At 38.2% G+C, this 24,430-nt stretch overlaps 5 protein-coding genes across 6 annotated transcripts in view; 1 reads left to right on the top strand and 4 right to left on the bottom strand.

The window, feature by feature from the left end:
• The window catches only part of LOC136240267 (cell division cycle protein 20 homolog), a 3,483-nt gene extending 578 nt beyond the window's left edge, over positions 1 to 2,905 (bottom strand). Inside the window, exons 1-5 of one of the 2 annotated variants that reach the window (XM_066031204.1) lie at positions 2,396 to 2,905; positions 2,121 to 2,249; positions 1,774 to 2,068; positions 759 to 978; positions 229 to 354 (exon numbers count right to left, since the gene is read on the bottom strand). In XM_066031204.1, coding sequence (XP_065887276.1) covers positions 229 to 354; positions 759 to 978; positions 1,774 to 2,068; positions 2,121 to 2,249; positions 2,396 to 2,783 — 1,158 coding nt within the window. In that variant the 5' untranslated portion in view covers positions 2,784 to 2,905. Of the gene's footprint in view, positions 1 to 184; positions 355 to 758; positions 979 to 1,773; positions 2,069 to 2,120; positions 2,250 to 2,395 lie in introns of both variants that reach the window. The other variant, XM_066031205.1, reaches the window with a different exon arrangement.
• Positions 2,864 to 5,971, bottom strand: LOC136240271 (programmed cell death protein 10-like). The gene is made up of 8 exons (XM_066031210.1): positions 5,812 to 5,971; positions 5,641 to 5,700; positions 5,469 to 5,586; positions 5,355 to 5,411; positions 5,180 to 5,249; positions 5,027 to 5,120; positions 4,768 to 4,850; positions 2,864 to 3,085 (listed from the first exon to the last, which is right to left on the bottom strand). The coding sequence occupies exons 1-8, from the start codon at positions 5,878 to 5,880 to the stop codon at positions 3,004 to 3,006; spliced, it is 633 nt and encodes a 210-aa protein (XP_065887282.1). The 5' UTR covers positions 5,881 to 5,971; the 3' UTR covers positions 2,864 to 3,003.
• Positions 5,940 to 21,277, top strand: LOC136240264 (UDP-glucose:glycoprotein glucosyltransferase 1-like). The gene is made up of 40 exons (XM_066031200.1): positions 5,940 to 6,116; positions 6,166 to 6,254; positions 6,302 to 6,420; positions 6,471 to 6,782; positions 6,835 to 6,934; positions 6,988 to 7,155; positions 7,210 to 7,312; positions 7,641 to 7,701; positions 7,754 to 7,842; positions 8,168 to 8,318; positions 8,373 to 8,432; positions 8,500 to 8,559; positions 8,609 to 8,694; positions 14,471 to 14,606; positions 15,422 to 15,550; positions 15,673 to 15,756; positions 15,814 to 15,882; positions 15,942 to 16,158; positions 16,205 to 16,299; positions 16,482 to 16,685; positions 16,870 to 17,004; positions 17,055 to 17,156; positions 17,204 to 17,250; positions 17,313 to 17,411; positions 17,532 to 17,711; positions 18,075 to 18,267; positions 18,318 to 18,369; positions 18,921 to 19,027; positions 19,150 to 19,235; positions 19,486 to 19,698; positions 19,754 to 19,870; positions 19,927 to 20,011; positions 20,058 to 20,167; positions 20,218 to 20,290; positions 20,337 to 20,440; positions 20,487 to 20,543; positions 20,596 to 20,668; positions 20,717 to 20,875; positions 20,923 to 21,070; positions 21,128 to 21,277. The coding sequence occupies exons 1-40, from the start codon at positions 6,001 to 6,003 to the stop codon at positions 21,178 to 21,180; spliced, it is 4,641 nt and encodes a 1,546-aa protein (XP_065887272.1). The 5' UTR covers positions 5,940 to 6,000; the 3' UTR covers positions 21,181 to 21,277.
• LOC136240274 (adipose-secreted signaling protein-like) lies at positions 21,164 to 22,029 on the bottom strand. Its single transcript, XM_066031213.1, has 2 exons — positions 21,873 to 22,029; positions 21,164 to 21,747 (listed from the first exon to the last, which is right to left on the bottom strand). The coding sequence occupies exons 1-2, from the start codon at positions 21,874 to 21,876 to the stop codon at positions 21,260 to 21,262; spliced, it is 492 nt and encodes a 163-aa protein (XP_065887285.1). The 5' UTR covers positions 21,877 to 22,029; the 3' UTR covers positions 21,164 to 21,259.
• LOC136240265 (serine/arginine-rich splicing factor 4-like) lies at positions 22,008 to 24,430 on the bottom strand. The gene is made up of 7 exons (XM_066031201.1): positions 24,280 to 24,430; positions 24,175 to 24,236; positions 23,818 to 24,127; positions 23,616 to 23,767; positions 22,828 to 23,358; positions 22,245 to 22,776; positions 22,008 to 22,185 (listed from the first exon to the last, which is right to left on the bottom strand). The coding sequence occupies exons 1-7, from the start codon at positions 24,352 to 24,354 to the stop codon at positions 22,042 to 22,044; spliced, it is 1,806 nt and encodes a 601-aa protein (XP_065887273.1). The 5' UTR covers positions 24,355 to 24,430; the 3' UTR covers positions 22,008 to 22,041.

Here is a 24,430-nt window from a genome sequence, read left to right as displayed (position 1 = left end):
GAGTAGTACCGCTGCCTTGGTGAAAATACACAACTACTGCATGATATACTCTAATAGAGCAGTCACCTCAGCAACAAGAACTTCTTTGGATATAAAAAACTTTACACATATGTAGAAGTAATTTAAATTACTAAAACGTCTATTCTTGATGCTTGTTGTGTGTACAATATACAGTATAGCAAACCTCAAGAATTTAGTTCCTTTCTAGCCACTGTCCCTCTCACTTACCGGACTCTCCACATCAACTGTTCGTTGACAGGTAGCATTCAACACGTTCCATAACTTGATGGTTCTGTCATTGTTACCTCCACCACTTGCTAAGATGTTACTGTTCCAAGGACACCATGATAATGCCTGCAACAAACCATTGTATAATTTATATATTTCAAGTATGAGTTAATTTATTGTTGTTATACATGATGTATCAGTGTACTTTTGTTAAAGCACCTTGATAACATGTACTTTGCTACTGGTTTGGGATGATTTTCAGGAGCATAGGAAGCAATCTGTATAGGATAGGACACTCTGCAAGGATCGAGTCACTCACAATGTGCAATGCTGTACACTCTGAAATGAGAGTCTGGAGGAATGCCCATAAAAATTTAGCCCTTTGAATTTAATTGTTGGAAGTTACATATTTGTGTCCGATATTCCTAATACGGCCAATACAAAATAGCTGAAATTCACTCTATTAGAGTGAAAAATTAATATACCAAAATTTTAACAAGCTAAAACTGAATTAAAATGTATGCAAATACCTTTACAGCTGAAGTGTGTTCTGAAAGTTTGTTGACAGGTTCCTTACTAGTTGGTAGATTCCATATAAATATATTATTGTCATTACTGCCACTGGCTAAGAATCTCCCATCACTAGCCCATTTTAGTCCACACACTTCCATACTGTGGTGCTGAACTTGAGTTATCAATGCTTCTTTCTGTCTAACATCATGAAGGTAAATGGTACCATCTTCACAGCCACTACAAAATAAAATATTTTATCATCAGGTATGCATTGTAGTTGGTGGTTCTTATGGTAGAAATCAGAGGTTAGATACATCTACATACAAAACATACACAGGTGGTGTTTCTATTCTAATATACTGCACACAAGTGGGAGAGAGTGTCTAACTGGAATACTTGGTCCATGGAATACACTGAGTCAAGTAACGCACTCTATCACCAGCAGAGGTATTGATTTCATCAAAGAGGAAGTTGACTGGTGGTATATTGACAGGACACTCTTTCACTTTTAATATAGAGCGGTTCTAAGAGACCTGGCGCGACAACAAAACAAGCGAAAATCACGTGCACAAGATTTCGTCCAATCAAATCAATTCATTTTTGAAGTTCAAACAATAATTACCACACGTCATGGCACGTGATGTCTTGTCGCGCAAGGTCTCTTAGAACCGCTGTAGTGAACTCTTGATATACTGTACACCATAATAAAGTTAAACTTTCACTGTGTATACTAACAAGAGTACATAATAAAAATAGGGAGGGAGAGTGTCTAACTGCCAATGCAGCCTGTACAAAATCACTGCGTATTATCATGAATAGACAATGATCTTTGAAAAAATTAACACTTTTACTGATGATAGAGATCTGTTATGTTGAGTGCTGTTGATAGGTGTTGAATAAGGTAAAGCTTTTGTTCTACCAGTGTACTGATGCTTTATACTATGCAGTGATTTTGGTTGAAAGTGTCCTAGTTAGACACTCTCCCTCCCTATTTTTATTACTGTATGTACTCTTGATACTACAAAAAAATACCTTGCTAAAATGAAGGAATTCCAGTCTGAACAGCCAATGCGGACTGAATTTCCCACTTTCAGATCACGCAATTTTTGTTGCTTGTTGACATCCCATATTTGAACACGTGAAGAACTGGTGCCGACAGCAAGATAAGCACCCTTTTTGCCCCAGCTTACTGATGAAATATACTCTGAAGATTGCGAGAGCTCCATCAATTGTATCACAGAACCATCATCAGCGTTCCACAAATATACCAGATTCCCCAATGCTATACTTAGTTGGTTCTTCATACTCCAAGCCAAAGGACTAATGTCTGCATTGAAATTTGGAAGTGTGGAAATTAGAACAAACCATGAGCAACTTACAGAAGTCATCAACAAGGCCAGGTGCATCTAGAATCTTTTCTGGGTCAGATGGAACTTTTCTGATGTCTCTGACTACCTTTGCTTTTCTACTAGTACTAAGGGCTCTTCCAGAAGAAGGTGGTTGAATTCCTATAGAAAACAAAAAACAAAAAACAGCACTATAATTTTAGGGGTAATTTTGAATTGCTGAATTGTTGCTGTCGTTTTCCTGTACACATCACACACTGTGACGAGTAGTGACCATATTATAATTCTGCTGTGCGCATCTAAAATACCTTTTACTTTCCGCTTGCAGGAAGACCCGAACTCATACATAGACTTGTGCTCTTCATCAGTAGTAGCTGCGTCTTCCCCGTGTAACATTTGATGCGAGGCATAGTTTAAATCAGTGAGAGTACGATTAGGAATAAACCTATCTCCATCTTCTTTCTCTAGTTTACTGCTTCGCGTTGACTTATCATGATGGTGCCTATGGCTACTGTACCCTTTTCCGACTCGATGCTTTTCAGTCGAAGTGTACGCTGCTACCGGCTTTCCTCCTGTCAAAGTTTGAGGCGTAGCAAGTCTCGGGGTACAAGTCTTCACTGTCTTGTGCCACTTCGGTGTAGGTGCTTGAATTGATTTCGATAATTGTACCAACCGACTTGCGTCTGATTCTGCCATTTCACAACCTTGCCGAATCAGCAACAAAATTTGAATTTTGCGAGCACGCGCGCCCTCATTACTTACGGTAATTTGATTGGTTAAAATATAATACTTCTATTACACAGACGAAAATTTGTCATTTTAGGTTTTTAACCCGTCAAAATTAAAAAATAGAGATCAACATTATTACAATGATTGCTGTGTACGTGTGTATGTATAGAGTTCAGTAGTGGTAGGACTAGCTGGCCTGCTTGAATGTACTCAATAGTGTATTTGTTTGATTGATCAGTCGATTTGCACTCAAGAAAACATTTTCAGACCTGCAAATTATAGACACACATAATGACACGTTTTAATAAAATGAAAATTTGGGAAGATTTATGCTTTACCCAGGCAATATAAATGGGCCGACCCATAGTCTCAAATATTAAGCATAAAAACATGATAGTACTACTATTGAATTCATCACCCTTGTGTCACCTTGGTAATTGTATTCGATGTACTTGACAATTGTATTTGACATGCTTGCAGTAGGCACTATTATATTAGAATTAGTCCTAATTTCGTCAAAACTGATTGTTCTACTTGTTCAAGATAGAAGCCAAGATAGAAGTGAATTTCAGTAAGTTAGTGTTGCATAGGTATTTTCGTTATCTAGTGTTTGCAGAGGTGTAAAATCCGGGTGTGCACTTGATGGTATAATGTCTGTCTACAGTGGTAGAAATCCTTATCACTGTGCACACATACTGAATACAACTAATTAATACAAGTTCTTGTCAATAATCACTTCTGCTGCTTCACAGTGTTGCTGGTTAGCCAGGTGTTTTTGGACTAGTTGTGACAAAATTTCCTACAAACACGTAATGCAATAGTACCTTATTCTACTTGTTAAATTCAATTGCCAAGACGACAAATTCTACTGCAAAAGCAACCAACAAAACAGGAAGAAGTCAACTGCAAAAGTGATAAATTCAATAGCAAAAACCCTGTAAAGAATTATTACCATTTATCAGGATAACAACATTAGAGCAGTAGCAGTGCTTATTAGCTCTGTCATGAAAGAAGGAGTTGTTCCCATAAACAAGAAATGAGAAAACTAATGAACAATGGAACATCAGCTATTCAGTGAAATTGCAATCATTTAGTAAATATACAGTTTGGTACTCTGAGTTAGTATTATTTCTGTCTGTAATGATAACAGGCTTGGGGCGAAGTACATTGGTACTTGTACTTAAGTACACCTTTTAGAGTACTTGTACTTAAATACTTTTGTACAAATGTAATGTACTTATACTTAAGTCCTAAGCAATGTACTTAAAGTACATAGATCTGTTGAGATACATACCACCTACTTTCAGGTTGGTTGGCCAAGAAAATCAAAATGTGTAAAGACACTCCATACTTGAAAGTATAGCCAATGAAAGTTGGTAGCACAACTAACTGTAGTTTGACACATGTTCATTTTCATAAATGTGACGATTTGTTTTGTATATTATGGATTTCACCGACAACCAATGTGAAATTATCATGGTGTCAATTTTCACACTACTGCATAGCAAAAATAAATTAATGGTGTTCACTCTTTGAATACGCTACTTATCATGCCAAGGTTTGCACAGTTGATCTTAATAGAAACTACACTACATGCTTTCTCTTTCAATGTGTACTTGCACTTAAATACTATCAAAAGTACTAGCTTGCATTGTATTTAAGTACATAACCTTGAAAATCATATGTACTTGTACTTATACTTAAGTAAATCTCAAAAGTACTTGTACTTTACTTAAATACTTTTCAATGTACTTTAATTGCCCCATGCCTGGATAATAACAGTTACTTTGTGGCATAAATTATTATTGATCTAAGATAGGCAGATCAAAGAGATAAATGAGCAAAAAAGGATAGTTTGAGTGTTTCTATAGCAAACTATGACCCTTAGTGTAAGACAGTATGTCTCAGATGCAAAATGACACATGATCAATGATTGTCAATGTCAACTTACTGTCCATCTTTAAAGTATCTCTTTAAAGTGTCACTGAAACTTTTAGAATTTCTTACAAACACTCTTTTGTGATTATCAAGTGCCTACACACAAGAACACAGCAAAGTTATGGATGATAAATTATATACCATCCTTTTTGGTATTGTCTATTAATAGTACAATAATAAATATTTGATATCATGCATTCAACATGTTTGTTCAACTATACAAACTGTTGACATATGAACTATATATTGACTGAAATACAATAATTCAATACCTTTTTGTATTCTTTCAGTTTAGGATTTGCTTGGTGTTTCTTAGATACCTCATTGACCGAGTCTAATAGGTCTCTTATAGCACTGGCAATGTCCCTATTATTGGGAATAAAATCAGTAAAAAGATCTAGACCTTTCAAATAGTCTTCACTTACTTTATTGTCTGAAGGAAACGTGACCTATCCCCAATTTGATCAGGAATACGACTCAGGATAACTTTTAGAACTATGTTAAATAACAAAGGACATAAAAATTACAACATCCTTTGTGATTTCCTCTTTCCTTTTCCATACAATTATCACAAAAAAATATTAGCACATCAATACTTACGCTGTGCCCTCTCATTTAGCTGCACAAACTCAGGCTCTGGTCTTCTAAGGACGTAAACTAAACAAAGAAAAATACAGTTAAAAATCTTTTCTTACTACTTCTTTCACCACATACCATCACAATCGGTACAAGCTAGTCTTAACAATGTCTCAGGAATATTGATATTAATTCCCTCAGCTTCTAGTAAACCACCAATGAATTGCTGACACACCCCTGGGTTGTCTTTCTCAGCCTAAAGTTAATTGTTTTTATCAATGGAATTGTAGATTGATATATGAGCTCTAACCTTATTAAAAGCCGTCCTTAGTGTTTGTACGGCGGCTATGCTATGTTCGTCTGCTTCCAACTATATAGAAAAACAATATTAGTAAATGACTTTAAAATGTAGGCGTGTATGCCAAGTCTCTGTGAAACAGAATTTTACCCCCTAACATGTTGTTAGTCAATGTATCCTTACCTCCTTGAATATTGGGTTGAGAACGACGTGTAGAGACAGCGAAGCGACGGCTGCCTGTTCGTCCATCATTTTCGGAGATTTTAAGGTGGAGTCACTTTGTAGTAATAGAAACAATTTCTTGCGTGTTAATAGGGTAAGTTGGGTCGGTGGGTATTATTTGGAACAAACAAGGGTTGCTACTGCGCTACCATGAAGACCGCTGCAGTGATTATATTTATATTTGGAATCGTTTATGTGGACTGCAAATTTGTTGAAACACACCTCAATTCGAAATGGTCAGATTTTCCCGTGTTGCTGGAGGCTAGGTAAGCGGAGATTTCTCAGCACACTTTAAGCTATTCACTCATTCAACAGTGAGTACATCGCACACTATGATCCACAGCTCTTCTGGAAATTTGTAGCTGAAACTAAATTGATTAACTACAAGAATCCTCCTGGAAAAAGTACCTATTTATTCACCAATTCAAGTATTATTATTTTAAAATTGTAGGCCGATATGATGTATTTATGTCTGTGGCTGAGAAATTGCTATCTGGAATGACTTACGATCTCCTGAAGCTGTCACTCTCCACCAGAACGTATTCACCGACAATTGAAATGTACAATCAAGTATGATTGTGTTGTGCTGAATACATTTTGTTTACTGCATGTGGTTGCAGATTGCAAAGCAACGCATTAAAGAACATTTTGAAGTTGTTAAGAATTGTAGTGCATTTGTAGAAATTGATGCAGCAGATGTAGCCTGCAGTGTGGATGATATGCAAACAATGTTGAAGGCTAACACACCTGTGGCCAACCAAACACAACCATATCAATTTGACCATGTGTTTCCTGGTGTAGTGCAAGGTGATGTTCCTCAAGTGATCTTATATGCAGAAATTGGCAGTAGAGAATTTGCCTCCTTTCATGATGCTCTGGTAGAGCTGGCAGCACAGCAGAAAGTGAAATACATACTACGGCATTATATGTTTGTGAGTTATATGATATGAGTATGTGGTTGGTATTTGGTGTGTGTTCTATTAGAGTGTTTCATCAAGGAAAGTCAGGTTGTCAGGATATGGGGTCCATCTAGCTGTTAAGAGTACTGAATATAAAGCAATGGATGACTCCAAGGTGGCTGATGGTAATTGGAGCTTAGTTGGTGCAAAACTAGTGTTATTGTTTTATTTTTGATAGCTGAACAAGCACATGAAATGGAGGAAGAGGAAAAAGAATTGGAGGGATTTTTGTTTGAAACACTTAAGCAACGTTACCCTGAATTAGGATCAGATCTTGGAGAGTTTAAGACCCACCTGAAAGAGAGCTTGAAGGAAATTGTTGAACTCAAGGTTTGGCAGTTACAAGGTGAGTTATGAAAATCTCATATTGGGAGTAGCACATTAGCTCATGTATCTGCAGATCTTGGCTTTCAAGCTAGTCAACGTATTATGTCAAGTGCTGATAACCTGACTGCTTTGGAAACAATGAAAGAGATAGCTCAATACTTACCAGTTCATACCAGGTGAGTTATATACATGGGTAAGTCTCTCTCTCTCGCCTCATTTCTCTTCTGTGCCTGATACTTGCAGCACCTTGTGACCTTTCTTTTGAAAGATAGGAACAGATGAAAACATAACTGATGAATTTTCACATGGAATGTTTAATGACAGTGAACACAATGCATGCAGCTGTGATACCAGATGACATTATAATTGCAGCCTGTGTATACACATTGTGACAAAGACTAGCGCTGTTTTGCTATCATTTTTGATAATCCATTGTTGTCACACTGCATGCACATGCAAACATGCCCACACAATCAAACCTATTTATAATTGTGCATCTTACAGGTCACTGTACCGTGTAAAGGTCAAGGGAGACTTAAAACACGAAATCAGGGAAAATCATGATGTATGTTACCTGTCCACATAAGGGACAGTCATAATATCTGCTCTACCTGTAGACACTAGCCAGCTATGGCATTAGTGCTGGATCTTCCTACATGTTGATCAATGGAATGGTACTAGATGGTGATAGTCTTGATGTGTTCAGGTATCAGCATGCTTTAGTGACTAGAGGCATGTATACTATTGTAGATGACTGTACAGCCATAAGCTGCCCATAATACACACAGTTTTCAAAAGGTTTTGTTGTATTGGTCATAGTGGTATATAGTCTAGTCTCTAATGGCCTGTTTTACTGTCATAAATTTTAAATCAGAAGTTTTTGGATAATAGATACTTAGTACCCTGTATATAGAACAGTATAATGCAGGCAGACCACTAGTACTCCAAGGGAAAATGAGAGATGATTGATTGTGTGCATGCAGGCAGAGTTTTCTTGCTATATGATGAAGTGTATATTTTTCTCCATTCAGCCTACAGGAGACCCTGCAACATGAAGCTAGGCTGGTAGACTCACTGTACAGACTAGGAGTACAGTCTACTGACCTACAGTCCACCCTGTCACTGAAGGTTCACTCTGACCAACAATCATTTGTGGTGGACATGAGAAGTGATAATGTAGTGGTGAGTGTGTAGAGTTATGTGATTGAGTGTGTACTGTACTGGTTGTGTTGGTAGTTTATGAATGATTTGGAGAATGATGCTAAATACAGGAGCTGGCCCAAGTCAGTGGGTGAGGTAAGCATGTGTGTGTGTATGTGTGTGTATGAAGAACTACATGTTTGTTAATATGTTCATCCTGTAGCTGTTAAGACCAGTGTTCCCTGGGATGATACGACAAATAGCCAAGAACATTTACACTACAGTTAGTGGCTACATACCCTATGATGTCACTACATGTGGTCATTGTACAGGTGATGTGTCTGGATCCCATGGCAACTATTACACATGACTACCTTGACTACCTGACATTGTTCTTACAGCATGCTGTACCTGTTAGGTGAGTAAGGTATGATCTGTCATAGTATAAGATTGGGTTGGTCCTCTTTATCATAGTTGTACTAAATATGTACTATACAAGTATATATATAAGCAGCTATTGGAGTGACACCCCCTTGATCAGTAGCTGAAAATTGTGTAAAAGTAAATTTGTAATCGAGTCATTTTAGAAGGTGTATCTAGGCTTGAATGTACCCAATATACTGCAAAGTTGTCATGAAAGTAATGTGAGGCTTTTTTTATTGTCAATGGCTTTTTTGGCAGGAGTACATGTTGTAGTACGTATTTAGTACTACTGTACTAATACTATAATGTTTCAAATGACCAAAATTCTCAGTAAATACCAAGTCTCTTTCAAATACTGTATTGTGCATGTAACATGTTGCATGATCTCTGAAACATACCAGTACAAGAAAAATTAGGGATTTTTCAGGTTAGATTGGAAAAAGAGTAGTGAAACAAGAATTCCAAATAGCTAAAAGTGCATGATGAAACAAGGAAGGTTGCTTATACTTGCAGATATACTAGCGGAGATCATGTTTAGGGATTTAATGTCCACTAGTATGTCTGTAGGTATAGGCAACCTTCCTTGCTTTGCCACTTACCGTATTTTACTGGTTAATAGTCACGGCTCACATAATAGTCGCCCCCAGATAGTAGCCGCAGCGCAACCTTGAATTACTGTCATAAAAGCTGCCCTCAGATAAGAGCTGCAACTTGTATCTGAATATGCTGATACAAGTGTTGATGACACATGTTTGAAGGAGAAACTAAGCAAAGGAGTTATTTTAAGCCTGGAAATAGCGTTTCTGAGAGGAGCCGAGTGCCAGAGTGGATTAACAGTATTAAAGGATGGTTACACAAGGTCAGCCATTTGAAAATCGTATAAACGCCGCAGGCTACTGCCACACAAGCTCATAGTAGCCGCCCTCAGGTAGTAGCCGCCTTCGCATAGCACCTGCATTATTTTCCTTGCTGAAAGTTATAGTACCCGCGGCCATTAACCAGTAAAATACAGTATTCTCTTACTTCACTACTTTTTTCTCTTGGAACCCTAAAATTTCTTCTACTTGATTGTTTACTTTTTATAACATAACTTTATGACAAATGAACCAGCGAATACTCCATTAAAGGAAGGAATGGTACCAGTAATGCCATATAAGTAATTTTGTGTCAAACGTGTGCCCCAACAATCAATTACTGTATGTAACGGAAGAGGAGGTAGCCATTATGCTTTGTTTTCAGCTTAAATTGCTCCACCTGTTACACATCATTACAAATTAGGGTTGAGACAAATAGTTCGAAGCTTCGTTCGGTTTCTTAACATTCGGATGCTGCTTTACTTCACTAAAGCTTCGTTACCATGGATACTAACAAGTTAAACCAGTTGCACAACTATTTCACTTCTTGTGGAAGCTGCTATTTGCTTATTTTTTGGAGTAGCTATAGTTTAAACAATGGTTATACTGGAGCTATAACAAAGTGTAGGAGTTTGTACTACAGTGTACACCCTAGTAACCATCAATTATATTCATTAATTGTTGACATGACGTCTGTAACAAAGCTTCGGTAACATTTTCAAAAGAAGCTTCGGAGGATGCATTTGTACATTCGTTCCAACCCTATTACAAATGAAGAATAGTACGAGAAGCATCTTTGCAATTAATCCAGTTGCTACAGAAAATACAGTACAACAATAAACATAATTAGCCAAACAGCCACAGGGAAGCTGCGTCCTGTTATCATGGATCAACACCTGGCATTGTCAGTGAAAAGAACTGGAGGACAAAGGCAAGTCCATGATTTGTGTATTTACTGCGGTTGGCACATCTTGAGACGAAGTGATGCGGAACAGTGAAAAAATCAATCCCATAGCCTTATCCATTGTTGAGTTATGCTTGGCTGGAGGCATCAGTTAGTTGGTCAATCAGTCAGCATACAATTCTGTTAAATAGATTTTTTTTTTAGAATTCCATAAAAACTTTTTGGAGTTGGTCTGAAGACATTTTTGTGTGCCTAACCAATGCTGTCAAGCTGGGAAATTGAGGCTCTTTGTAGGGTTCAGTTATTTTTGGCTGGAAAAGCCCAGCTCTTCATGGTCTCTAATAGCAAGAGTTCATAATATATATACTGAGGAGAGTGTCCTACTCTCATATGTGACTGTCTCTGGGAAAACCGGTCTTGTCGCCCATTTAAAAGTATCAAGAAACGTCGGTTTTAAATATTCAGAGTGTTGTAGCTGGCCAGTGGTGGTAGCTACGCATACCAAATTTTCACACATTTTACAGCAATTTGTTACCTTCCAGATCATCCACTGATGAAGTAGCCAACAGCCAAGTTTCCTACCATTTTAGATAGTTTTTAAACCGAGGTTGTCTGTATAAGGCGAGCTCCAGAAGGGTGGGGAGGTGGGGGCCCTGGAAGGCGGGCAAGATGGTGTTCAAAAATTGAAAAGGAACGTGTTGGGATGAATTAGGCCAAGTTATGGTCATTCAGGGCTCAGAACTGGCTAAAATGAAAGGAAATTTACAGCATGGGTCATTGTCCAACACCACGGAGCTGTACAGCCACACACAGCCATCTCCTGGTTGGCCAGAGCTCCAGCAAGACTCCAGACCACTCATACGGCTCGCCACTGTGCTTTAAAAAAGCAGCCAGCGAAAGCAGACCACTTTACTCTGGTTGACTGTGACAGTGAAACTTGATAGTACATTTTATTAAGCTTTGTGTTTGTGTAAAAAAATCAAACTTCCTGTCTTGGGCAATAAGAACAGTTTTCGCAGATCCAGTCACATATACCCCTGTAGAAGGGCGTATCGTGAAGTTATGACATAGCACTTCTGAGTTTGCCCGTTTTTCTTTGTATAATTAATGATGTCATTAGTAGAACAAGATATTGATTGAACGCGTGCCTAACAACCAAATTAACTCCACCTCTAAGCTTTTCTCACTGAACTACAATCGTTCTTTCATGGGTTAGGACCACTTCGTAGGCGTTTCTTGCTAGGCCATTTACGAATATGGCTATCCTGAGCATTGCGAATGTGAAACGGTGCTAATGATTCTTGCACTTTTATGGCTGCTTGTATATCACAAACCACAACATCTTGTCGTTACGTCAAAACTTCATGATACGCCCTTCTACAGGGGTACAGGAGAGTAGGATACTCTCCTCAGTATATATATATATATATTATGAACTCTTGCTAATAGGCAGTACCAAGAGTTAATGACAGAGGAGAGTGTCTAACACAATACAAAGCCTCTACAAATGATTTGGAGGGATTCAAAGGGATTCTCTCAGATGTGTTAACAAGTACACATTGGCAGAAAAAAGTAATGTGATGATTAAAACAATCTTCACATATAGAATACTAAAAATCACAAAGATTTACAGAGGAATCCCTCCAAATCATTTGTAGTGGCTCTGTATTGAGTTAGACACTCTCCTCTCCACTATATTAACTCTTGGTAGTACTGTATGACTCTCCCTTGTATGATACATGCATTTGATTGCTGTTGCTATAGTTACCACTCAACTGAAAACACCTACAGTCTGTAGGACACTGAACAGCTCAGGCTGTTAAACAGAGTTATTTATAGCCTGGCTGTGAGGTTTCATTTTCCACATACAACATACACATGATCACTGCATGCATGTTACATGCACATTGCATGTAACCAGTGTTAGTCATGGCAGCTCGAGATAGCTTCGAGTATTATAGCTGCATCCAGTGATGAGACTGCAGGTGATGTAGCTACAGTAGCTATCTGATATGCAGGAATAGGAGAACATGCCTTGCATGTGCCTCTGGCCTGCATACGAAAATCTGAAAGGTACAGAGAAATGTCCAGTTGCAGTTGTGGGACCATGCTTAGGAACTAGTAAATCTTCCTCAGAATAAGCTGTGTAGGTTCATAGTTCTAGCTAGCCAGATATTTGGCGGATTTAAATTTGACGATTTCAGTGAAAAAAAGCTTATACGGTATGTATTTTTGCCTGCTGCATCAGTACTAATGTGCATTATTTTTAAAGCAGGTGTACCTAAGTACACTTGTGTATGAAATGTATTTAGTTTATTGTGGTACGTACGATATCAAGTCTTCATGGAATCATACACCTACATGAATATCCACCATCACTCTTGTAGCTCACATTTTGCTATATTTATAACTGGTCACACTAATTCAGTAAATCATCATGACATCTTTTCACCAGATGATTGGCAATATGGTCTCAGGGTAAATAGTCTGATAGTGTTACCTTGTCACCTGCTACTGAACCTTGCAGCTACTAATATGTATCATGGACCCTGGTTCTGAGCGAATGTAATTCAAACCGTTTACCGCCTGTTCAGGAAGCCGATTTTGTGTGTCATTGTTGTCTACTTGTAAACTGATCTCTCACAAGTGATTCATCACTAGTAATAAATTCAGAACTCTACCAGCATCTTTCTTTCCTACCTTAACTGTTCCCCGCTCTTTCCTGTTTTCTGTGTTCTTTTCTTCTCAGTGTAGTTCATGTACAGTGATGTGATAAGTCCAACAATTGATTGATGGAGGAGTATCACAGGGGTGCCAGTGGGCCTAACATTTATCACTGTGTCTTCTCACTGTAACATTCAGATGTGGTAACTGAACAATTTAAAATATTTGTATTATTAATCTGTTGATTATTATTCGTGTTTCTTTCTGTCTGGTTATCCTTCATAACAGAGGTAGCTAGCTTGATTCTACAGGGGACACTGCTGCTGCTGCTGTGGCATACCCACAATTCTTGTGATATGCTGTTCACCATTGCCACCATCTGTATAGCTATTTGTAACAGATGCTGGCAGACACAATTAATTGTACACTACAACCGACCACCTACAGTTGTAAATACTGCAGTGATTGCATCTGCTGAAAGACTGTGCTAGCTATACAAACTTGCGGTCTTAATGTGTAATGTGTGGTAAAGAAGTATTGGTAGGTCTATTTACTTTGTGTGATGACAAGTCTGCTATTGTCTTCTCTCTAGCAAAATGGGCTACCATTAGTAGCTGGTAATCAAGTGCTATTGTCATCTAACTGTGACAAACGATTATTACAATTATTGTGTTAACTTATTTAGAATTTACCCAGTATCCTATATAGCTAAGCTGTAATGTTATAGCTATTGTGTGCAGTTACACAAACAATCATATCTTTAGTTCCTCTATTGATTACATGGAATGTCTGTTGTGTCGTTAGCCAGTTGATCATATTTACTGTACATCATACCACAATATCTCTTATGCTCCCATTCTTACTCGTATTGATTCCTCTTGGCTTCTTGCAAGGAGCTGGAGGACATGTAGCTGCCTAAAGTGAAAATATGGAAAAAGATCCCCGCCTTTGCCTTTGTGCTATCAGTACAGTAGCTGTTGGAACTGGGAGCAGTGTAATGTAAATGCTAATTTTCAAATACTCTGTGCGGTCAGAAATTGTGGGTACCTCTCTTTTCAAAGCAACTTTGGCCACTGCCAAGTGTGGCCACAATTATTACGCTGCAGTGACCCTAGCAAATGAGTAACTCATGATCAACAGCATAATCAAATCATGTGATAAAGGAAGTAGAATACTTGATACATGGCATTAATAGTACGGTATTTTGGCCACACTAGTAAAGTTTTTCCAAACATCACTATGTGTGCATTATGTGCATGCGTGCGTGTGTGTTTGTATGCATGCGTGCATGCGTGTGTGTGTATGTATGTGTGTGTGTGTGTATTTATACTACATACTTATTGCAACAGATTTGGAGTGTTACTTGTCCCACAAGATGATCCATCCATTCCAACCAGTGAAAACCCTGGCTACACCTTAGCTAAAGCATTCTCCTTCATCAATCATACAGTCAGTGCAATGAAGGCATTCAACTGGCTGAAAACGGTAAGAAATAAGTATACTATCTGTTGATAAAATTGCTATTGTGATCAACATTGAATCAAACAATGAATCAAGTGCTAAGAGGAAGTCATATTAAGAGACGATCAACCACTTTATGAAACAAAATGAGAGGATTCATGTTAAACTACAGTATCAAGCTAAACACACTCTTCTATACCATGCAAATATTCAACATAAATAAATTTTTTGTCAATCAGAATTATTTCAATAGGAAGTATAGAGGTGTTTACCCCCTCAACAAGTGTATTATGTAGTTCTGTACACTACATACTTGTCACATAGTATGGTAAAGCACTATACTGTGGTCAATAGTAAACACATAATACTGATTGGGTAGAGTATGTATTGTTTTACTTGTATGGTGTAGGCCTCTTATGGCTTGATATCTATATATGTCTATGTTAGCATTTGATGGTAACAGTTAATTCTTGATGGTAACTATTGAGACAACAATGTATGGCAGATTGTGCTTATACTGCATTTCCTTAATTAGGTATTGCAGCTGCTATATAGTTTATGGACCATATACTTTATGGACCATATACGTATGCTGTATGTGTAGGTTACAAAAACGAAATGCTATGTAAGCTGTGATCCTAGCCAATAGCCAGCACCGCTATGAAAAAAGTGAAGAAAGTTTCAGGTGCATAGCGTAGTATCAGGGGGAAAATCACCATACACTGTATACATACATACCTTGACTTCTTCACATTATGTATGAACTTTTGATGAAAAAAATGTTGTAAAATTTGTACACTAATGAATTCGACTGTATTTATGCATTTATGTATCGGTAGATTATTGATGAAGAGCATCAGTTGAATCATTCTAACATTGTTGACAGCTTCATGGATGAATATGGTGGACAAATTGAATCTGCCAAAGAAATTTTTGGGGATGACTCTGTGTATACTGCTATTGTGAAGGTGATGTGTGCGTACGTGTGTACATGCATGCATATGTGCACGCACGTACTTAGGATGTGCTCATGTGTGTGCAGTTATTGTGTCTGTGGTTGTGCCACATACATGGTCTAATGTATACACAGGAGTCAGTGGTGTTCTATCAGAGGAAAGGCCTGGGAGAACTCCCTCAAGTGCTGGTAAATGGAGTGACACTGGATCCAGAAGAGGTTACCAGTTACACAAATACCTCTACACACTCTTATGTTAGCTCTACTATGCTGTAGGATTTTGAGTCAGCATTAGTTGGTGTCATACAACAACTCACACCAACACTACAACAAGAAGCATACAGGGTAATGGTGACTCTATGTATTTGCTATTGACCGTCTGTCTGTCTGTCTGTTCACTGTAGAAAATGATTAGAGACAATACAGATATCTATACTCATGTGATGTCAAAGCCTTCAGTGCTGGAGAGGCTCAACCACTATGTTACTAGTGGGAAGGGAAAGATATTAGATATTAGTGGACGTCCATCTGAGGATGGTTTTATGAAGTTTGCTAGTCTGCCAGCAACTGTAATGTCTGCCACAGTCACCTCTCGTATGAACTACTTTTTCAATCCTGAAGGTGTGTGTGTTTACCACTAGTGTGTAATTGTAACTACCCTTCACAGCGGAGTTTGTCACCTCTCACGTCACTGTTTGGCTGGCTATTGACCTGGCAACACCACATGGTCGTAATCTGTTCAAAAATGGTCTGGAATACATGGTATGTGAAGGTACAAGTATTAAGTGACATTCACTACATTTTAATTGCTTCAATGGAATCACCATCTAATTATGTTATCTAGACACGCAGGCTGTGGTTACACTATTGTAGACCAACTATTTAGGGAGTAGGGCCTTCTTACATCCATGAATATTTGCTGAATATTCAATGTTTTGTTTTAGTCTTCTGACGTGTTCATTCGTCTTGGTGTTGTACACAATATCCCATCATTGAGTGGTCCATCTCACATGATCCACAAATTCCTTGAGGCATTATGGAAAAGTCAACGTCAGAGTGTTGTACAAGAGTTTGTGTCGCGGTTCTGCAACACTGATGTACCTTCAGGAGATCTTAATGAATTAAAGGCATTAGCACAAGAAATCAAGGTTGTGCACTCATGCATGTATGCATGCATGCATTATTAACATACATACACACGCATGCGTGCACGCACACACACACACACACACACACACACACACACACACACACACACACACACACACACACACACACTAGCTCAAATACGCTGTCTGTGTTTGGAGTATTTATGTTATTCGCACACTTCAGGGCTTTAAAGCAGACAAGTTGGATAAAGCACTTGAGGATACCAACATAGACAATGTCATTACTGCACACATGATTTATTCTCGTGAGGTGTTGATGTTGAAAGAGGGTCAGCAAGCATTCCTTAGCAACGGGAGGGTGAGCTTTATTTGCAAATTCATATTAGTTTATATCAAATACATTTACAGATTGTTGGGCCATTTAGCCAAGATGAGGTTTTTGAGGTTGCTGATTTCAAGTTGTTGGAGAGTTTTGAACGAATGACTCATGCTGATGTAGTTCATGCAAAGGTAGTGGTGATACACATATAGCTCTTAATTCATTCTTTATTCTATAGGCTTCACTGTTAGAGCTACCAGGAATAGACCCTGATGAAGACACCAGGTATAGCTGTGTATTATTATGTGAATTAACAGGAGACTCTGATCCATTCAATTTTCTTGTAGTTTATTCCGAAGTGATTTGGTTATGAAGATATCGTCAGTATTACGTAGTGCCCCAAAGAAGAGGAGAATCGCAGTACCATCTTTCCTACATGAACACAGGTTGGTGTATACAGGACCCTGTTAGTATTTGGTGTTTATTTAGTCTGGACAAGGCAATAGAAAACAGTCATTTTGAAGATACACATATTGGTGTATTGCAATGTAATTTCTATCACTTAGTGCTATCAAGCTGCCTCCTGAGGATGACAAGTGTCTTCAGTTAGTTGCCTTTGTGAACCCTCTATCAGAGGCCGCCCAGAAGATGCTACCTCTAATTGAGGTCCTCTACAAGGTCACTGGTGTAAATGTCACCATTGTGCTGAACCCTAAGGAGAAGGTGACAGAGCTACCACCAAAAAGGTATATGCACTTTTGCGTGTGTATAAACCTCTTGGTCACTATGTTATATTCTGAGATGGTTATGTCAGTTTTCTATCTTCTTCTTGAGATACTAAACCTGTGAGATGGCTAAGTCTATAAACACAGGATGTGCAATAATTGTTAAAAAAAATTACATGTAAATATTCCTTTTGTATCAACACATTCGTTACGTTTTGTGTGCTTGTTTGTTCATTAGGATAGCTGCACTAAAATATTTTGTTTACATGTACACTGTTTGCAAACAGGATGATCTAATCTGAAGTGATTAGGAATATTTGATAATGGTTTTGTGGCTACATGCATAGATATTGTCACATTATCAAATACTGATTTGTACTCTAGTTTCTACCAACTGGTCTTGGAGCCAGAGCTTTCCTTCCATCCTCATCATGGTCTGATGTCAGAGGGTCCTTCTGCTCTGTTTATGAATCTTCCTGAGTCTCCCTTGCTGACATTGAGCCTTCAAGTACCTCACGCCTGGTTTGTGGAACCCATCCAGTCTGTTCATGACCTGGATAATATTCATCTGGCTGCGGTGTGTGTGTTGTATGTACATGTTAATGTGTGTTATAACAGTTGATGCAGATTGAACATGGTGTTTCAGCCACTTTTGAACTAGAGTACATTTTAATTGAAGGTAAGTAAATATGATGTGCAGTGCTTGTTTGTACTGAATGCATGCTTGTAAGTTCAGGTACATTGTATGTTTGTGTGTCTGCGTGTGTGTGTGTGTGTGTGTGTGTGTGTGTGTGTGTGTGTGTGTGTGTGTGTGTGTGTGTGTGTGTGTGTGTGTGTGTGTGTGTGTGTGTGTGTGTGTGTGTGTGTGTGTGTGTGTGTGTGTGTGTGTGTGTGTGTGTGTGTGTGTGTGTGTGTGTGTGTGTGTGTGTGTGTGTGTGTGTGTGTGTGTGTGTGTGTGTGTGTGTGTGTGTGTGTGTGTGTGTGTGTGTGTGTGTGTGTGTGTGTGTGTGTGTGTGTGTGTGTGATATGAGATTGTGTGTGGTATACTACATGTCTGGTATACTACATGTCTCTAAGACTGTGTGTACTGTAATGTTTGTGACCTACATACACACATGTCATTGTTATTGTTTTGTATTTTTTCTGCTTGTCATGTCACAACATGTCAAATTTCAAATTCAAAGTGATAAATGTACAGTTGTAACAGTTTATACTTCACACCTACCACAGGTCACTGTTCAGATGGGGTAACAGGCCAGCCAACTCAAGGTCTACAGTTTGTACTGGGCACTCAGGAGCAACCAGACCTATTTGACACTATTGTGATGGCTAACCTGGTCAGTGTGATAATTATAATGATTGATCCCACATGTACAATGAATATCTAAAATTAATGTTTTAATTCCCAGAAATGTGTCTATATACCATTTAGTCACCATAATATTACCTCTCTCTGTAGGGATACTTCCAGCTGAAGGCTAATCCTGGGGCTTGGGTTATGCATTTGAGAGAGGGCAAGTCAAAGGATATTTATCATGTTGTCCGGTAATTCAATAATTATACTGAATTACATTTTAAATAACGTGTGTGGCATTAATGGAACCTTAAAAGTACTGTTAATACAGGATCACATGCTGGTCATGTTATAACCATCATGATGACCTTATTGCATGGCTAATGATTCTGTGAAGACAATTCTAAATGTGTACATGGTCTGATTATTTGAGTATTGAAGTTGTCTTGATGGGTTGTTTTATGGGGGCAAGTCTGATTTCATTTTTTCTTATTGTTACAGACATGAAGGAACAGAACCTGAAAGTGTTGCCGACAACCTCATAGTCACGTTGTCAAGTTTCACTGGCAAATTTGTGACCCTCCATGTCACCAAGCGACCAGGAATGGAGAACGTTGATTTACTGAGCAGTGACGAAGCAGCAACAGAAGAAGGTGAAGATGATGAAGTAGAAGAAGCCACAGAGGATGATAGTTATTGGGAAAGTCTTACTGGGTACGGAACACACATTCGTTGGTTACCCTACATTGGTATCCCTTTGTGTTTAAAGGTTGTTTGGTGATGGAGAAAAGAAGAAAATGTATAGCAGTGACCACATTTCATCTGTCAATGATACTATCAATATATTCTCAGTTGCTTCTGGTCATTTGTATGAGAGATTTCTTAGGTAGAGTATGAATGTAGTTGTGATAAAAGTTTGGTGATTATTTTGTTGTTGGTTAGGATTATGATGTTAGGTGTTCTGAAGCATACTAAAAATCCAGTGAAATTCTGGTTCCTCAAGAATTTCCTTTCTCCAAACTTTAAGGTATAGTATGAGCTGTGTGCTTCCGTTCCTATACTTCAATCTACAGGATTTCATTCCACACATGGCTAAGGAGTATGGCTTTGAGTATGAACTTGTCCAGTACAAGTGGCCACATTGGTTACAACAGCAAACAGTAAAACAACGCATCATCTGGGGGTAAGATCAACCAGCCCATCACTTGTGTCTTCACATTGTCAATCCTACAGATATAAAATTTTATTCCTTGATGTGCTGTTTCCGCTGAGTGTAAAAAAGATTATATTTGTTGACGCAGATCAGGTACGTTGTTAAACCTGTATGGTGTAGTTATGTGTTTTGTACATAGATTGTCAGAGTGGACATGAAAGAGTTGGTGGATCTACCACTTGAAGGTGCTCCATATGGCTACACTCCATTCTGTGATGATCGTGAAGACATGGAAGGATTTCGGTGAGCAAATCAAACCAACCTCTTCAAGAAGTAATATTTATTGCAGGTTTTGGAAGCGTGGATACTGGAGCAACCATTTGGGAAATAGAAGATACCATATTAGGTATAATGTATCGTATAAAAAGGTGTTACTATTACTTTTTATTTACTAACAGTGCCCTGTATGTTATTGATTTGGTGAGGTTCCGTCAAATAGCTGCTGGAGATAGGCTACGAGGCCAATACCAGGTAAGTAATATTTTAATGCGTTAAATATTGATTACTGACATGTACCAGATGTTGAGTCAAGACCCCAATAGCTTGTCAAATCTTGATCAAGACCTTCCGAACAATATGATTCATCAAGTACCAATAAAGTCACTTCCACAGGAATGGCTGTGGTGTGAAACATGGTGCAGCCAGGAGAGTAAAACAAAGGCAAAAACAATAGATCTGGTAAGTGGGAATTCACGTGTTTGCATATAATTATTACACTCTTACAGTGTAACAACCCATTAACTAAAGAGCCAAAGTTAACCAGTGCTGTGCGAATTGCACCTGAATGGACTAGTTACGATACAGAAATCAAACAACTTCAAGACCGAGTTGCAGCAAGCAACACCAAGGAAGACGATGATACACATTGGGACGGTATGTATATGTATGCACATCAATACCAATTTTATGTGATGTATTTAATAACTTTAGAGCATGACGATACGGATATACGGAATCATATGAGACTTCATGAAGACTTATAAGTCCATAAACATATATAATAATAATGCTACAGTATTAGGAATCAAGTAATAATATAGTTTTTTTAGATAGTTAATATGTTTACTTATCACCCTGCCAGTCAGAGAAATCACTCTCGTCTTGATATTCATGAGAGATCATCTTAACACCATCTTTCAACAATGGAGTACCTTGACCCTTGGCTAGCACTTTTGCTGTAACTAACACTTTCACCCATTTCTGGTCATCCTTTTCACTTATCAATTCAATCTTTTCACTAATAGCTCCTTCCTTTATTGTTTTTACCTTCACCTTAACAGTAGTGACAAATGAGCCATCAGTTGTAGCTTTTGTTTGTGAACATTCTAGGCAAGTCACACAAAAATTGTGTTGAGGGTGTACAGCAATTACATCAGGCCCCAGATCATGTTTTATCGGAATTTCTGCCTCATAAGTGTGATGTACAACTAGGAGGCCAATATGGCTTTCATTTGTGTTACCATTAGTGACTTCTACGTGGATGTGTTCTGGCTCCAAGTGTACGTCAGTAGCAAACTTTATATGCGCCGCCTTGTCTGCTCCAGGTCCAGCTATAAATAGGAATTGTACATATTTATAAAGCAGTTGTGCAAATCAATTAAGCGCCAATCATGGCTACAATAATAATTTTATGGTACGAAACTAGCCATTCTTTGCAACTGTCTCTATCGCTTACCCATTTCCGGACAGTCTGCAATAGAGTTTAATATGACTTTGTTTATCGCCTACACAACAGAGAATCAGACCGGTGTTTATCGCCTCCACAACAGAAAAATCAGACCGGTGCTAAGTTTTCCCGTATACAAGGAAATCAAACAATATACGGAGTGTATTTTAAAATATCATTATGTGTACACCACAGAACCACAGTGAGAAGAAATTATTTTAAACTTTTTGCTATTATTGTTCATTTTGTACAGTTCTATTCCAGTAGCATAAAGTTCGGAGTCCCAGTTGGGTGGCAATTCTGTATTCGATACTGGAAAGCACTACAAGAAAAAAAGAATACTAATAAATTTGAGCAACATTTATTACATTTTCTCTTTACCCGTTGGTTAGTCTTTCTCAGTTTATTTCTGATGCTCAAGTCGGCCTGTGCTGTGACTGCCTTGCTTCGTGTTCCAACATCTTTTATTAACTTATTTGTAGTTTTGTATTGTCGTAGTTCACTGGATACTTGAAGGCCAGTTGAGCCTTTCCGAAACATTTCCAAAAATTTGTCATTTTCTTTACACTTGTTGTCATTGGGGTCTTGTGATTGCAGATGAGTTAACACTATGTCTGATACAACATTGAACAATTCTGATCCACAAAGTCCAGTTGATACACCAGTATTTAGAAATACTTTGGCTGGTTTGTGTCTGTCCAAGGCACTGTTGACTGTGTTCTTGAGACACTCTGTATCTTCCTCAAGAAATAGCAAGTCCAAATCTACTTCATTCTTAGCCATTCTTTCTTTCTTGTTGTCATTACTTCCATCGCCTTCAACCTCCTCTTCACTAAACGAGTCATAAAGCTCAATGTTCTTTCCTCTTTTTTGCCTTTTGCTACTCGAGTAACTTCCTTCAGGGGAGTAAGACCTAGTGCAGTGATATTAAATTAGTCAATGTATCTATATGCTACATACACACCTCTTTCTTTTCCGTGAAGGGTAATCCATACCAGCATCTGAAGGTCTATCTTTTTCCCTGTCTCTTCCTCTTTTGCTATATTCTTCTTCACCAGTGTACATGCCCTTCATCTTTCTTGTTGAACTATAGCGATCTTCCCTATGTCGGTCAAGTGATGACATTTCTGAGTGTCTGTAGCTTCCCTCACTAGCAGGGAAAGATTTCCACGAACTGCTATCTCTGCTGATACCATGATCAAGTTCTGCAGCCATCACTGCCTTAGACGATCGACTGCTTCTCTCTCTGTAGCCAGCAGGGTCCTCAGTGGGTCTTTTTCTCTTACTTCCGTCAACCAAATTTCTGCTGTCCGCAGTCTTTTTCCTGCTACTGCTTCTTGAAGGCAAATCCTGATCATCTAATTCAGGTATTGGTGTTGACCTATCCTGACTTTCTATCTCATTGCCCTCTCCCTTCAGCTTCTCCCCTTTGTGTTTTCTCTTTTTCTCTTTGCCAGTCTTCAAACGTTTGCCATCTTCAAAGACTTCCTCAGGGCTACAAACAATTTCATCCATTTACAGCATTAATCCAATCAAGACAAAGTATCTATTATTCAAATTACATGTTTATCTCCTAACATATTCAGTGTAACACTGATACATTTGAAACAGGATCCAATGACACACAATATGAAATGTAAAACTATTAAAAAGTGATCACTATGGCATGAAAAGTTGACATTGAATACATTTGGTACAAATTTTAATGGCTATATTCTACATAACAATGTAATCACATCAACACAAGTTTACCTTTTATCTTCCTCCACAAGTCTAGAACTCTTGGGTGCTTTGGTATCCTCAATTTGTTCCAATGGTTCTTTAGGTCTGATTTCCCCTTTCTCATATTTCAGATTGTCTCTATCCTTCTCTTCTAAATCGTCCAATATACCTGGCAAGTTTGTCTATGAATACAAACACAATACACCTGTACATAAACAAATACATTTCTAACATCTTCAGCATCAGATAATCCCTCTATAATATCACTATATTCCAGCTGTTTGTCAGATTTACTAGTCTTTGGTCTCTTCTCTTTGTTGTATTCTTCTTTTGGCTCCTTATCACTATGTTGCTTGCTTTTAGAATGTTTTTCCTTTTTTACATCTTCGCATTCAGAGCTGCCTGAGCGTCCACCTTCAGCTGATGCTTTATGGTAGTTATGTGATGATCCACTGTACGTGTTACCATGACGTTCTTTATATGATGACTGTTGGTTAAATTTCTCTGAATGTTCATCATCTTCATAGCCCTGTCTATGATGCCTGCACCAAATTTGTCATTAAACACAATAATAAAATTGATAACCCACTTTGACTTTGCTTGGCGTTTGTGTGCTGTAAAACTACCATGTCTACCAGATGTTGAGGACCCCTAGAAATTCATAATACATGAAATTGCAGCCATTACAGCTTACATGGGACAAGTCTTCTTCAGGGCCCAGTCTATCGAACACGCTTAGCTTGCGAGATTTCGATGTACTGCCGCTCATGTTAAACTTTTAGAATACAAAAAGCGAGAAAATCTCACGTGTGTGTTAAAAATAGATGCTACCATAAACGGGTCTA

This window comes from Dysidea avara, chromosome 12 (assembly GCF_963678975.1).
Source record: "Dysidea avara chromosome 12, odDysAvar1.4, whole genome shotgun sequence".
NCBI classification, from domain to species: Eukaryota; Metazoa; Porifera; class Demospongiae; order Dictyoceratida; family Dysideidae; genus Dysidea; species Dysidea avara.
Note: the sequence above shows the minus strand (reverse complement) of the source record. Positions and strands in the feature narration are given on the sequence as shown.

Bases quoted from the DNA above. Each gene is read 5' to 3' on its own strand.
- LOC136240271 (XM_066031210.1), bottom strand. From the start codon at position 5,880: ATGATGGACGAACAGGCAGCCGTCGCTTCGCTGTCTCTACACGTCGTT. The intron at 5,587-5,640 runs GTTAGAGCTCAT...AATTAACTTTAG, and splicing joins TAAGGACGGCTTTTAATAAG to GCTGAGAAAGACAACCCAGG. The intron at 5,121-5,179 runs GTAAGTGAAGAC...TCCCAATAATAG, and splicing joins CGTTTCCTTCAGACAATAAA to GGACATTGCCAGTGCTATAA.
- LOC136240264 (XM_066031200.1), top strand. From the start codon at position 6,001: ATGAAGACCGCTGCAGTGATTATATTTATATTTGGAATCGTTTATGTG. The intron at 16,159-16,204 runs GTGTGTGTGTTT...TACCCTTCACAG, and splicing joins CTACTTTTTCAATCCTGAAG to CGGAGTTTGTCACCTCTCAC. The intron at 20,876-20,922 runs GTAAGTGGGAAT...ACACTCTTACAG, and splicing joins AGGCAAAAACAATAGATCTG to TGTAACAACCCATTAACTAA.
- LOC136240265 (XM_066031201.1), bottom strand. From the start codon at position 24,354: ATGAGCGGCAGTACATCGAAATCTCGCAAGCTAAGCGTGTTCGATAGA. The intron at 24,237-24,279 runs GTAAGCTGTAAT...ATGAATTTCTAG, and splicing joins CTGAAGAAGACTTGTCCCAT to GGGTCCTCAACATCTGGTAG. The intron at 22,777-22,827 runs GTGTGTATGTAG...TCACTGCACTAG, and splicing joins CCTTCACGGAAAAGAAAGAG to GTCTTACTCCCCTGAAGGAA.